The sequence below is a fragment of the Sesamum indicum genome, linkage group LG11 (genome assembly GCF_000512975.1).
Source record: "Sesamum indicum cultivar Zhongzhi No. 13 linkage group LG11, S_indicum_v1.0, whole genome shotgun sequence".
In the NCBI taxonomy this organism is placed as follows: Eukaryota; Viridiplantae; Streptophyta; class Magnoliopsida; order Lamiales; family Pedaliaceae; genus Sesamum; species Sesamum indicum.
The window spans coordinates 4,836,937-4,852,573 of NC_026155.1; the positions used below are offsets into that span (position 1 = coordinate 4,836,937).

General features: G+C 31.5%; 1 protein-coding gene across 1 annotated transcript; it reads right to left on the reverse strand.

The window, feature by feature from the left end:
* Positions 3,339–7,303, reverse strand: LOC105173355 (transketolase, chloroplastic). The gene is given in 8 exon segments (XM_011095060.2): positions 3,339–4,510; positions 4,512–4,703; positions 5,048–5,201; positions 5,293–5,441; positions 5,646–5,928; positions 6,028–6,133; positions 6,230–6,320; positions 6,765–7,303. Coding segments are annotated over 8 exon segments (2,220 nt in total). The 5' UTR covers positions 7,242–7,303; the 3' UTR covers positions 3,339–3,742.

Below are 15,637 nucleotides of genomic sequence, written 5' to 3' on the forward strand. Positions count from 1 at the left end.
ACAGGCTTAAATTCAAGGTTTAGTTCCATTTGACCTGGTGATAACTGACGTCAGATAACTTAGACAGTGGTTCAAACCGGAAGGTACCATTGTTGAAAGCAAGTCATGAAAACTTGAGTTCAAATCCATGAATTTGTGGGGGATTGTTGAGATTTTTCAAAGGTTTTTTTGAAATTCAAAGATTTGAATGAGGAAGGAAAATGAGTTTCATTTCAATTACCTCTTTAAGCAAATCAATTACCAATGCAGCTGTTTCAATTTTTTTAATTAGATTTGATTGCAATTTTGCCGTTAGTGGAGGTTTAATGTGCTGTAACCTTCAAATTGAATTGAAGGCCATTAAGGCCGTGTAATTTCTGCATTCATTTTTCGAAGAAATCAGCCTCTATATAAAGCTGCATTTTTTGCATTTGAGAACACAACAATTCTCAACTTCCTGTGTATTCACTCTCGTGTGCCCTCTTTCGCTTAGGCATTCATATTCTCAAATTTTGGTATTTGAGTCTCTTGTTTCGATAAGTTTCTGAGTGTTGTTCGAGGTGTTCTTCGGTATAGCACTAAAATCGAAGAACTGTAACCATCTTATCTTGGGAGAAATTATGTTGCACCCGGTGCACTGCTGATACGGGGCATATATTTTCTTCAAGGCAAGCAGCTATTCTGCGATTTGGTTAAGTTAACGAATTTGATTGGACTGAGAATTGTTACGATACAATTCTCGTTGTAAGTTTTCTATTTAAATTTCTTGTCGTAAATAGCGTTTCTGATTGCTTTATGTTATTTGTTCCAACGTGGCTTTATTGCTTTTGATTTCTTAAATCCGATTGTACTATTTCAAAACATCGTTTCGATTACTTGAAACCAAATATTTTTCCATCAACCTCCAAAATAGCCACCTCCAATTCAGCATCATTCCAGCTTATCCATATTCGAGTTCTAGGACCATCTCCATACTCCAAATACCAAAGTCGCCTAGCCTGAATACCTTGTTGAATCCTCAGCACGTTACGTTAAACCACTCAAGCCTCAATCAACCCAATCATGTCAATATCAAACTACACTATCAACACCTTGACTGCACTCTAGTGTTCTCCTTTATTGAGATCTCTGGCACTCCATGATGCTATATTAATCATCGACACCTTCCCATAGGACTATTGCTATTAGGCCCCTGAAGAACAGAATCATCACCAACATCACACAAACCAGAAAATTGATTGAACACGCCTATTTTGTTCCCTATCTAATATTAAGTCCAGTGTCTCGCTGGGCCGGATTGTCCACATAAGTCTCATTATGTGTGACACTGCTTGCTTCCTACACCCCCAAACAGTGCTTTTGGAACATATACCCATGACTAAGGGCCTGGTCAAGTGGTAGTCTTCTATTTCAGCGGGCACTTGTCCTCAGTATGACCTACCGTCACACATCTTCTGCAAACTGGCGGCGACCATTCATAATCAATTCTAATTTTGCATGTCCCCGCACACCTCCATCCACAGGTTGCATAACAGCAAGGTGCTTAGATAAATCCACAAGAACACACACTCGCGCGAAATCCACTCTCATACAGCTTCTTGTCATTGCATCAGGATGCAATGGATGTCCACCTCCACTAGCAATCACATTTAAGTCCATCCTCTGTGCAATAGTGAAGGTCATTAAACTTGACCCACAGTAGAATCAGTGTGTGATTCTACCCTTCCAATTTCATGCCTAGAACCCATCGTGGCAAAAAAGTTCATTGCCCTAGGAACAACCAAGGCCCTCCGTGTTGTTTCTCCAATTCAATATAATGAAGAGTCCTGCGAGAGGACTTGGCGAAAACCCTCCACCATAAAATCCTGATGAACACTAAGGATAGGATTTAGGGTTCAAAGGAACAGTACCCACGTAAGTTTCTACATGGCCAACATTTTGTTTAGTCATATTGTTAGGAGTTTGATTGTGTATTCAATAAAGATCCCCTAGTCGGAAATCTCTATACCAGAATCTGTCACATGCATCAGATCCTTCCACGATGGTAAATTATAAGTGCCATCATGTGGAACCCTCGGTGAAGAGGTTAATCCACACACCACTCATTGTGCCATAAAAGTACCGGTCTCCGCCAACATTCCAATCGAAGTTGACATTGATCCAACTCCACCATCCCCCTACCATGTTGACCGTCGAGCTTTAAGTCGTTCAAGCGTTTGGAGAGACTGGTATCCCCAGCCACTCACTCTACCAGCCTTGATCAAAACATACTATTGACCTTTTTCGGCTCCTCCTTTGCTTGAGTTGTCCCACCTCTACCACCTTTGCTAGGGTGTCCGAATGAGGAAGAACCAGAGAGAGAGAGACATATACCCTTGACTTCATGCAATTTTTCTCGAAGTTAATAATTGTATTTTTTACTACAAAAAATATGAAAGGTATGATTTATACATGAATTAGGGGTATTATTATAAGGTCATAGTTTCAAATCTCATACGATGTTTGAGTATTTGTCTTATTTTACATTAATTTAAAAATTGATAGTCGTCTCATTTTACCTAATTTTATAATATTAATTCATTCATTAATATGTATAGTTTAATGTTATTACAAAAAAGGGTCTATTGAATTATTCATTAAAATTTTAATTTAATGATTATTACCATTTATACCTTAATTTTTTTAATTAAAAGAAAAGGAAAAAAACATGAAAAAGTTGCTTTTATGGTTGATATTTGTAATGGACCAATGCGGTGTCCATAAAACAAGGGGAATTTCCATATATCTTAGTTATACTAACTTGCATATAGTTTGGGTGAAGTGAGCAAAAAATTATTCTTTAAATTTTATTTTGAGTGTTAAATTAAGGTACAGCTGATGATGATGTGATATATAAAAAGTGTGATAAGAAATAAAAAGAGGCACAAAATAATCTTTTGAGAGTAAGCCAAATTCGTGGAGGTCTATTCCATCCACCATAAGTGATGAAAGCAACATCCAGAAGCAGAAGGGTCCAAAACTTTGAAAATTTTAAGGTAGAATGACTACATACTAATAATGTCATAAAGAGGAGCGGGAGACAATGTGGATAGCTAAAAGCTCTCAACCACCACATATAGCAACCTTCAACCACCACACAAGGCCTACTAGTTGTTGACCCCACAAATTGTATTTTCCATTTTCTTGCAAGGCCCTCAAATTTTCATGACGGAAAAAGATTGGGATGGGATTTTTGCCCCATCTTTTCATGAAATTTATTGGCTTCAGTTCATAATCCAAACCAATCCCATTTCTTTAGACAATTTAATGGGAGAGAACCAACTCCTTTGTCAGCCACTAAACTCCTATCCATCATCCAATAATGATTCATACATCTGTGTCTTAAAATATCAAGAAAGGCAAATGTCACAAAGTCACAACCCATCTTGTGAAGAAAACATGCATTCTTATTAGTCATCGAATTTTTTAAATTTGGACATGAATCTCATGATCAATAGTTACAACATGAAGACGATTTTCGAGTTGTGCAAATCCGGGAGCATTTCACGTGCCTGATTTCTCTCTTTTTATGCTATTAGACTGCATACTCTGCTGCTGATTTCAAGAAACAAAAAGGAAACAAAGAGATAAGAAACTTATCACCTTTATTAGGAGTTCTCAAGTGGCCTACTCTGCAACGAATCCCTTTCGTGTGATTTCACCATAATTATACCGACCTTGAATCCATGAGACGCAAGAAACCAAGAAGCTCAACCACAAAAGTTTAACATACTTCTTTAGCCGCGGCGATAACAGCTTCTACTGTGATGCCGAACTCCTTGTATATTTTTCCTGCAGGTGCACTAGCCCCAAATCGATCAATTCCAATGGCCTTTCCTTTAGCTCCAACGATCTTGCCCCAGCCGAATGTTGTTCCTGCCTCAATGCTAACTCTAGCTGTTACAGCAGCTGGCAGGACGCTTTCCTTGTATTCGTCGGATTGCTCATCGAAAAGCTCCCAGGAAACAAAGGAGACAACTCTAACGGCTTTTCCTTCTTTCCTAAGCTCATCAGCAGCCTTTGCTGCAATTTCCAACTCTGAACCAGTTCCAATCAAAATGACATCAGGCTTGTTACCCGACGAATTGTCTGATATGGTGTAGCCTCCCTTTTCCACGCCTTCAATGGAGGTTCCAGGAAGTTGGGGCAATTTTTGCCGAGAAAGGGCAAGGACTGATGGTCTCTTTCTGTTGAGGACAGCCACCTTGTAGGCACCAGCCGTCTCGTTGCCGTCGGCTGGACGGAGCATCAATATGTTGGGCATTGCTCGGAAACTTGCCAAGTGCTCGATAGGTTGATGGGTTGGTCCATCTTCTCCAAGCCCGATAGAGTCATGGGTCATCACATAGATAACTCCTGCTTCACACAAGGCAGAGATTCTCATGGCTGCTCTCATGTAGTCCGTGAACACAAAGAAGGTTGCACAATAAGGAATGAGGCCAGGGCTGTGAAGGGCAATTCCGTTGCATATGGCTCCCATGCCATGTTCACGGAACACCAAACCTTACATTGAGCTCTTCCGGTGTGTTCTTTTGGAAGTCACCAAACATTTTGAGAAGGGTCATATTGGATGAGGCAAGATCAGCACTACCACCAAGGAGACCTGGGAGAACCTTTGCAAGAGCATTGAGATTTTGCTGAGAGAGATTTCTGGTGGCATCAGCCGGGCTCTCAGGGGTGTATGTCTGAAGAAAGGGACTGCGGAAGTCAGGCATATTTAAGGAAGTGCAATCATATGCGGAAAATTCACCAAGGAATAAAGTTTTATGTGCTATTTTGACAGAATGAATGAATATGAAGCATCACTCATACTTCATTATGAATCCATTGCTCATTTTCTGGACAAAAGTATGTTCTGGCAAGTGTTCTCTTGCATTATACTCATATTTGACGATTCATATCCTCTTGACATATCTGAAAATTTAAATTTGATCTCCTAAGCTGCATGCATATTTGTTGATAAATATGGAAAATCTTTTTAGCATGGTGAGATGATTAAGAATAAAAAAATTGGTAAAGAACCACTCACAGGAAGAGCCTTCTCCCAACCAGCTGGGAGTTCACCAGTGGCGATAGACTTCAATTCAGCTGCTTCCTCTGGATACTTCTTCTCATATTCAGCAAATTTGGCATTCCATTCAGCTTCAAAAGCAGCCCCTTCAGGTGCATGTCGACTCCAATGCCTGCCATAAAGAATATCCAAAATCACTAGGCATTCAACTAAAAGAGAAAAAACTGATCCTAGATCAGGTAAGGTAGCCAAGGGATCCTTACTTCTTCACATCCTCAGGCACATGGAAAGGCTCATAAGGCCATCCAAGGTTCTTTCTCGTGGCTTCAACTTCCTTGGCACCCAACGCACTTCCGTGCACGCTGTATGAGTTGGCCTTGTTGGGGGACCCAAAACCAATGGTGGTCGTAACCTGCTTCAATTCAAAAAAAGAAAATTAGCAACAGAACAATGTTCCTTTCAGATAATCGCAGCATAAAATATTGCAAATTCAAAAAGGAAATTATATTTTCAATCGCCTGTAGTGACTACAATATAAAAATTTAGGAAAATGTTGTCTACTCATGTCTTCCTTGTTTTAACTTCCAGTCACCCTAACACGCAAATGACATCTGACCTTGATCAGAGTGGGCTTGTCTTTCACAGCCTTGGCTTCCTTAATGGCAGCACGAATTTCATCATAGCCAGTGTTACCATTCTTCACCCAGATTACATGCCAACCAAGAGCCTCAAAACGGGTATCAACAGTCTCAGTAAAAGCAATTTCTGTGTCACCATCGATAGAGATGTGATTGTCGTCATAAAAAGCAATCAGCTTCCCGAGTCCCCAATGTCCAGCAAGAGAGCAGGCTTCATTTGAGATACCCTCCATTTGACATCCATCACCGAGGATAACATACCTGTGCAGGAGCCGATGTCATTGATCAAACAAGTCAAAAGAGGACTTCATCCTTGTTCAAAAAACACAAAGAAAGGGACAAGTAGAGAAGTTCTTTTACGTGTAGTGGTCGACGATCTCGCTATCCGGTTTGTTGTAACGGGCAGCCAAGTGTTTTTCTGCAAGCGCCAAACCAACAGCATTGGCAATGCCTTGACCAAGAGGACCTAAGCAAAGAAAAAGGGGAAACCGCAATCAGTTTGATGAATCTCAAACTCATTTAAGGAAGCAAATGAACAGAAATTTCTCAACACAATTCTGACCAGTTGTGACTTCAACACCGGGTGTCTCAAAGTTCTCAGGATGACCCGGTGTCTTGCTTCCCCACTGTCGGAAACTCGTCAAATCCTCTTCCTGTCAAACACATACTGTCAGCTGAGAAGAATATGAATGAATGCTCATGAGGCTACTGATATACAACATACAACAAAATACTACTTCCTCTGAGAGATTTGCACATAGACCACCAAACAAAAAAGATAAAGAACTAGACGTGGTATCAGCTGCCCAAGTTTTTCCTGAACTGATAAATTATATCAAGACACAAATCCCATCATTAAGCTAACCTACCTCTGTAATAACACCAAAGACCAATCTATATCACCACAAAAACATAAGAAGGAAATACATACACAACAAACCCAGATCCAAAAAGTAAACAATTTATCACCAAACAATTTTCTACAACCCCTTTTAGATCCATCGCAAAGAAAGAGCACATTGCATGTCATGTTTTTGCTGACAAAGAACACTAAGAAGTAAGCAGTACTACTAAGTAATAAGACCAAAACATTTGACCTTGACGGCGTCGTATCCAGCCAGGTGAAGAAGCGCGTACTGTAGCATACACCCATGCCCAGCGGAGAGCACGAAGCGGTCACGATTAAACCAATAGGGATTCTTAGGGTTGTACCTCATCACCTCATCGTACAATATGTGACCCATAGGAGCGCAGCCCATGGGCAGACCCGGATGCCCGGAATTCGCCTTCTCGACGGCATCAATTGCCAAGAAACGGATCGTGTTGACGGACTTCTCCACGAGCTCAGTCTCAGTTGTCTTCTCTATGGTCTCCACAGCTGCGGAGGCCCGGACGGGGAGGCGGGTCGTCGCGGGGCCACGGCGGCGGATGACGGCGGAGGAGGAGGTGGATTTAAGACCAGAGAAAGAAGGGAGGGAGAGAGAGGAGGAAGAAGAGGTGGAAGCGGAGCCATGACGGGGGATGGAGGAGCGAGAGAGGATGGCTTGAGAGAGAGTGAGGGAAGAAGAAGCCATGGCTGGCAGTGCTTTGCTTGTCCTCTCACTTTGTTGAAAATGCAAAGGAATAGAAGTGAGTTTCGATGAAGATAAAATGACATAAATATATGAGGTGTGGATTTTTTATTTATTTATTTTCATTTTACTTTTTCTTGTTTTCTATTTTAAAATTCACAAAATTAAAAAAGGTGAAAATTTATTAGTTTGATTATTTGTAGTTAATTTTTAGGTAAAGTTTATTTTCATTTAACAATTAGGTCTATCGGTTAGTCAATTCACGAAAAATTGCTAATCATCAACAAAATAACCGAATAAATATGTATATACACCCCCTCGTTGATTTATACATACTTATTGTAGGTCAAATAAATATTTTCATACCAAATTGTCCTTATATATCTTCACATATTAATACATATTTGTAAGTATGTCTTTACTCTTATAAAAATAGTTTGGTTAGAAAATATTTATTTGAGATGCAATAAGTCTGTCGTAAATCAATTCGGGCAAGTATGGATTTGTATTGAACTTTTTTACTGATGGCTCTATTTATTGTATGGAAATAAAAGTTAGGGTTATTAGATATAATTTTTTAAATTATATAAAATTACGTATAATTACATCAAATTTTAGGAAAAGACGGTATAATTATCCCTATTATTAATGTTTTTGTTATGCATTATATACCATGACTAAATTACCCTTCTGGAAAGAATACAATGACAAGTGAATTTCCTTTTTCCCCTTTCTTCATTTTATTTTGGGTAAATGCTATATTTGGTCTCTTAAGTTTTCGTTTAAACTTATTTTAGTTCTTCAAGTTCATTTCTTGACTTTAGCATCCCTAAATTTTAATTTTTATCTCAATTTGGTCCCTCTGATATTTTTCAGGCAAAAATATGGTCAGAGTTTGACTTTTTTGGAAGGTCAAATGGTCAATTTAAATTTGATTTTATCACTTCGGTCCCTTAAATTTGTAAAATTATCAAATTCGTCCTTTTTTAGAAAGGAAACCATTTTTTCTTATATTTTTATATGGTATGATGTTATTATCTTGTATGAAAAATGAAAATTTTGAACACTTATGAACATAATATTAGTATATTGCTTAACTTAAATTTAAGGGTAAATTACAACAACCTCTCCTCAGGTTTATCATAATTACGAATATCCCTTTGTTGTTTGAAAAGTTACAAATACCCCCCTGATGTTTAAAGAAATGATGTATTCTTGGATGGAAGTATGAAATTATTAACTTTGCTCTTACTGATTTTTTTTAAAAAAAAGTTAAAAACTTATAAAAAGATCTAATAGGGTGGATGAAATTTTTTTAAAAGTTATATAAAAAGATTATCCACTTAGTCCAAAAAAAATTAAAAAATTTTAAAAAATAAATAAAAAATTATAATTCCACAAGGGCATTTTAGTCGATTCACCATAAAAAATAGATGAAAACCTAATGGATTGGGCTAATTGTAAGACAGCTGTTAAACTCAGAGGAGGTATTAGTAATTTTTCAAACAATAAGGAGATATTCGTAATTATACAAAACCTCATGGGTGGTCGTTGTAATTTACCCTAAGTTAAAATAATCTGTTTTTTTCATTTTTAAAAGTGACAAAAAAATATCAAAATTATAAATAAATATATTAAACTTATCCAATCTAAAAATATTTCAAAAAATCTAAATTGGTTTTTTAATCTTAGGAGTTAAAGATATGTCTAATAAAATTAAATCTTAACAATGTTATTAATTAACAGCTACGATTTTGAAAAAGTAGTTGGTGGAATATACTTTTAATTATATTATTTGGTGGATTTCAAATATATATAAAATTCAATTTAAGAGGTTTTCTAAATATATAGTCCCATGTTATAGAAAACCTCTTAAAATAAATTTTATATATATGAAATCCACCAAATAATCTAGTTACAAAGCAAAATCTACTAAGTTTTTGTTCGAAAATCCAAATATTTAATAAATATTGTTAAGATTTAATTTTTAAAATTCATCTTTAACTTTTGAAATAAAAAATTATTGACTTAGATTTTTTTTTATATTTTTTTATTTTGTTTAGATACTAATAAAAAGAGACTGTTCATTTTAAGTTAAGCAATATATTATTATTATGTTCACAAGAGTTTAAAGTTTTCATTATTCACATAAGATAATTACAACATATCAACATAAAAAAAATATAAAAAGTTATTTTTCGTGTAAAAAAGGATTAATTTGATAATTTTATTAATTTAAGGGACTAAAATGTTAAAATTAAACTTATTAACCATTTTAGCCTCCAAAGATTTAAAATCCGGCCACATTTTCGTTGGAAAATGGTAAGAGGGACCAAACTGAGATAAAAAATTAAAGTTTAATGATGTTAAAGTCAAGAAATAAACTTAAAGAACCAGAGTGATTTTAAACGAAAAGTTAAGGGACCAAATATAATATTTACTCTTTTGTTTTCTTTAGTTCGGTTTAATCTCTAGTACTCTTTATTTCCTAAATTTCATTATTCTTTAAAAATACATTAATCAAATTTATGATTATTATAATATTTATTTATGATTTTATAAAAAATCATAAAAATAACAAAAAAAATACATTTAATATATCAAAACAATTTTATATAATCATATAAGTATCAAGTAAAATTCTATCTTATTTTGCACGCATATGGTATAACCAATCATTTATAGTTATTTTTAATCATTTAAATTATTGAAAAATATATATAAATATGAGTATATCAAATTAAATAAATATTAAAATTATCCATATTTTGTGAAAGAGAACATTTGATATGTTTTCAAAACAACAAGAAAATAACCATATAATGTTTTAATCTAATTATTAAAGTTGAAGTCTCATGAACAAATTTAAAGTAATGTCTTTGAATCTTACCGAGCACGTAAAGTATTTATCTCACTTACATGAGTTTATCATAATTTTTTATTATTTTTTTAATTATAGTGATATAGGGTGAATAACAATTTACTCCTATATGATATTACAAATAAACAAATTACTCCCTATGAAAATAAGATAACAATTTACCCCACTGTACTTTTTAAAATAAAGTAATTTACCTTCCTATCTAAGGAGGTAAATTGCTTCAAATTTTCAAAAACATAGGAAGATAGATTGTTGTATTTTAGAACACTGTGGGAGGTAAATTGCTATTTTTTTTTCATAGAAAAATAATTTACTTGTTTATAATATCAGGGAAAAGTATTATTTTAGTCTGCTAAGTATGTCTAATTTTAATTTTAGTTCGATAATTATGTCCATTTTTATTTAGGTCCAGTAACTTATGAAATTGCTTACTTTTAGTCCTCTGACAGATTTTCGGACAATTTTACCCCTATGCAACTTTTGAAAGGCAGTTTTAGTCCATATGCACTTATAGGGGTAAAATTGTCCGAAAATCTGCCAGAGGACTAAAAGTAAGCAATTTTCGTAAGTTATTGAACCTAAACAAAAATGGACATAGTTATCGGACTAAAATTAAAATTAGGCATACTTAGCGAACTAAAATAATATTTTTTCCATAATATCATAATCAGTTACTTGCATTTCTCCCTATTGATATATCGACGGTATCAATATATTATTTATTTATTGAAATAAAAGAAAAGGAGGGTTAAAAAGTCAAACGATATACGTATGACTAGTACTGATATATACATTATTAATATTAAAATTTGGATAACTTTAGTTCATTTAATATAGACTTCATAACAATGATTTTTTACTTCATAATTAAAAAGATTAAAATGGAATTCATTGAATTTTCACAAGACACGTCGAAATCAAATAAAAATATTTTTTTATCAATGATTTAATCAATAAAAGTAGAAGTTTCAAGAATATAAAATCTTGAATAAATATCAATTTCTACATATATGATAATAACACTTTGCCTCCTGATTTATTCTTGATGTGACATTTACCCCTTTAAACTAACAAATATAAAATCTGGAGTGTAAGATTTCAAAATAAGAGGTAATTTATAATTAAGAAAGGAATAAATAAACACAACCCATCTTTTTTTTTAATAAGTATTTTAAGCTTTTTAATCTTTAACGTTCAATAGATAAAATACTCTTACAGTTTTATTCGTATTATTTTACCCTTTATATAATAAAGGCTAAAACCCCCTGTATTTTGTTGAAATAGCTAAAAAGACTCTCTCTGTTTTTTAAATGAGCTAAACCCCCCTTGTGTTTTGTAAAACTCAGCAAAAAGAACCCCTTCTGTTAATAATTAATGGAAGGTGCGTTACACGCGTTCCTTGTGCGTTTGGGGATGTTTTTTAGCTGTTTTTTACCTTATTTTTTGGTCTTTTTGACAAGAATACCTTCTATATATTTTCACATATATATTTTTTACCTGTTTTGAGTATTTTTGTATTTTCATCTATCTAAAAGATAAAATATTTTTTAAAATATATTTACTTAAAAAAATATGAAAAAAAACTATATAAATTTTGAAGTTTTATTTTTTAAATTGAAATATTAAATTAAAATAATAATAATAATAAATTATTATCTGAATTTATTTTTTAAATCTAAAATATCTTAACTAATGTATATATTAATAATTATAAAAAGTTATATAATATTCATAACTTAATTATTATTTACTTAAAACTATTTAAAAACTATATTTAAATGTGAAAAACTTAGAATTATTAAAACTAAAATATAAAACTTTCCTTTAATTATATTTAAAAATATTTCAATGAATTATTTTTATTTAATTAATTTAATTTTTTACTTATTTTAAATTCAAAATTTAGAAATTAAAAAATTACCTAAAATTGTCCACAATTAGTTATATATTTAAAATTATTTTTAATTAACTCAAATATATATTAAATTAATTTAAGTACAGTAATTATTAGAATTATTTAAGATTATCCTTAATTAATTATATATTTAAATTAATTTAAGCATAATTTTAAATTATTCTTAATTAACTGATATATATTTAATTAATATAATTAAATAAATTAAAAAAATTTTAAAAAAATTGAGGGCGGTGGCCACCGCAGGACGACGATGCTGCGTTGTCGTCGCCCTTGAGTCGTTATCAGTGACGTCGCCCAAATTTGGGACAACAAGCGTCGCCCCCATTTGTTGGAAACGACAGGGGCGGGGGGTTGCGCGAGGCTAGGTAACGTCATTAGTTAAAAGCGTCGCCCAAATTTTGTTACATCTTTTATCTATTTAAAATATTCATATCATATAAATATATATACATATATTACATAATTTATTTTAAATAAAAGATCTCTATACACGACGGGTATGAATTAAACAAAATAAAAAAAATATGATTCTGATCACTAGAAAAAATATGATTTTCTACTATGGTTAAATACTATATTTAAAAAAAAAAGAAAATTGTGGCAAATACAAATTAAGTACGGCTTTACAACAGCCATTAACCGTTATTTCTGTAAGTGTGGCCAAAACATTAGTCATGGCTAAAACCATGGCAAATATTGAATGGTAGTAAAATTTTAATTTTTTGATTTGATATTTTTTAACTGTAGTTAATAGCATTAATTAACCATGAATTTTAAATCCTAGTAATTTATATACTAGCGAAAACTCAATTTTTTTATTGTAAATATTGGCTCAATTTACAACGAATTCTCTTGAAATTTATTATAATTACAAATACCTCCTTAAAAGTAACGATCGTCTAACGATACCCTTTATAATAAGCTCTCTGTGAATCACTTCCTTATATATATATATATATATATATATATATATTAAATTTGATACAAAATCTCGCTCAAAAATCTACGGCTGTAAATTAATCGATATCATTAATCTTAGCTGAAAAGGTTCCCCCACATTATAATTCCAAAGTTTGGCTTACAACCAAAGTAAACTTTTCTGTCCAATTTTTGGTATCCATCATCATTACTACAATTGAAATTAAATTAATAAAAACTTATTTTAATTATTTCTTTATTAGTTTGATATTTGTATTTATATATCAAGAGGTATCTATCATAATGAGAATCATTATTATTATTATTATTACTATTATTATTATTATTAAGATAAATTACAATAAGTTTGCATGTGATTTGGGATAATTACGAATACCCCCTCTTTATTTGAAAATTTTTGAATACTTCCTGATATTTGATGAAATTATATAATCATTGGATGGAGATTTAAAATTGTCAATTTAATCATTGTAAGTATTTTTTTCTTTTTAAAATAAACATAAAGAATTATAAAAAATTCAAATGAGGTGGATGAATTTTTTTTTAAAATTATGAAAAAAAATATCCACTTAGTCTTAGTCCATAAAAAAATTTAAAAGATTTTAAAAAAAATAAGTAAATTATAATTCATAGCCCACAAGGGCATATTGGTCAGCGCACCATAAAAAAATAGATAAAATCTAACATAAACTAATAGTTATGGTTGTTAAAAATCAGATGGTATTGGTCATTTTTTAAACAATAATAGGATTTTTATTATTATGTCAAAATTCATGGGATATCGTTGTAATTTACCCTTCTTATTATTGGTAGTAGTATTGTTAGGGTAAATTACTACGGGCTTTTTGAGATTTGTCATAATTACAAAATACGCTTCGTTATTTAAAAAATTACAAATACGTCTGTAGAATCAATAATAGCCTAACAAATACCCCTCGTGACAACCCATTGTAGGAGGGGTATTTGTTACGTCGTCGTTGGTTCTAGAAAGGTATTTACAATTTTTCAAATAATGATAAAAAAATTATAATTATAACAAATCTCAAAAGAGTTCACGAAATTTACTCTTATTATTATTATCATTTCTTTTCGGCAAATGCTCATAAAAGATTGTTTCATTTAAATCAATAACTTACTAGTGTTTGCAATAACTTATACGTTTGTGATAAGAATTAAATAGTAAAAAAAAAGCCGCAAGTTAAAAACAATAGTAAAAACTGAGAGCGTTTGAAGCAAAAGTCAAAAGTAAGAAAAAAGTTGAAATCTGGGTGTTAGTAAAAACAGTGTAAAATTTATAATTTTACCAATAAGTTGTAAAAGTTTGTAAATAATTACTTGTAACTTGCGATTTAAATCAACTTAATTCAGACAATTTAAAAGTAGAAATTACAAAATAATAAATACTATTTTAACTTTTTCTCAATAATAAACTTATAAACACTTAATTTTATCTCTTACAAACACCCCAGTGGTACTTATTGAAAGGGTAAAATTGAAAATTTTAAATTTTAGAGATGCTGGAATTCAAATTTACATGCGCGGTTATATTATTTAGAAATAACTAGTCATTGTGGCACGCCGTCTCGTTGGTATATATAAAGAGTTAAATACATTTTATACCCCTGAACTATGCATGAAGTGCATTTACATCCCTAAACTATACAATGTAACAAAATGCTCTCTCATGATATGGACTAATTTTTTTATGACGATAATACTTTTATTATTTACACCCCCCAAAATATGTCTATTATAGTCATTCTCCTAATATCATTTGAATCATTAGAAATAATTTATTTAAAATAAATATTACCCAAAATTTATAATTTTTATACTAAGTATAGAATCTGTATAAACTCTATAAATTTAGAATGATCGTATATTTTACATAACTAGTAAAAAACTTTACATAATTTTTGCTTGTATTGTTATATATTGCACACTTTTATATAAAATTTTAAAATATTACATCGAACATATATATGCACTATAAAATATAAAATTCTATAATAAATTCATATATAATATTTTATAGTTTTTTAAGTAATGATATGATATATTTTAATTATATGGGCATGTAATTGAGCAAAAATTTATAAGTTATGTAACATACTTTTACTATAAATTTATATGCATTGTGTATATATACATATTTACATGTATTTTTTAACATACATTATTTACTTTGTAAAATATATTTATATATGTGGAGCTTATTAATAATTTTTTGTATTACATTATTTATAAAATGTTATAAAATTTAAATATTATTTTTCAAATAAAATTTGAACTAAATTTTAAGTCAGTAAAAACAGTTTTTGGGGAGATTTCTTTGTAAATTATATTTTAGGAAGTAAAATAAAAAGTACATGGTGTAAGTGAGAATGTCATTTTTGTCCTATCAATGCCAAATTATGTTGTCAAGATTGTTTTTGTTATCTTTCATATTTTACGAGGATAAATGTGACTACATACATATATAGTTCAATGATGCAAAATATATTTAATTCTATAATAAATAATCTTCTACTTTTCAAAGTATATTACAGATAAGAATAAGATATTATAAGATTTTGGAAGTTGAATAAATTAGTTTGGATTAAACATTTTGCCTATCCGAACTATGACTGTTTTATACTTTGGCATCTAAACTTTTTTTTG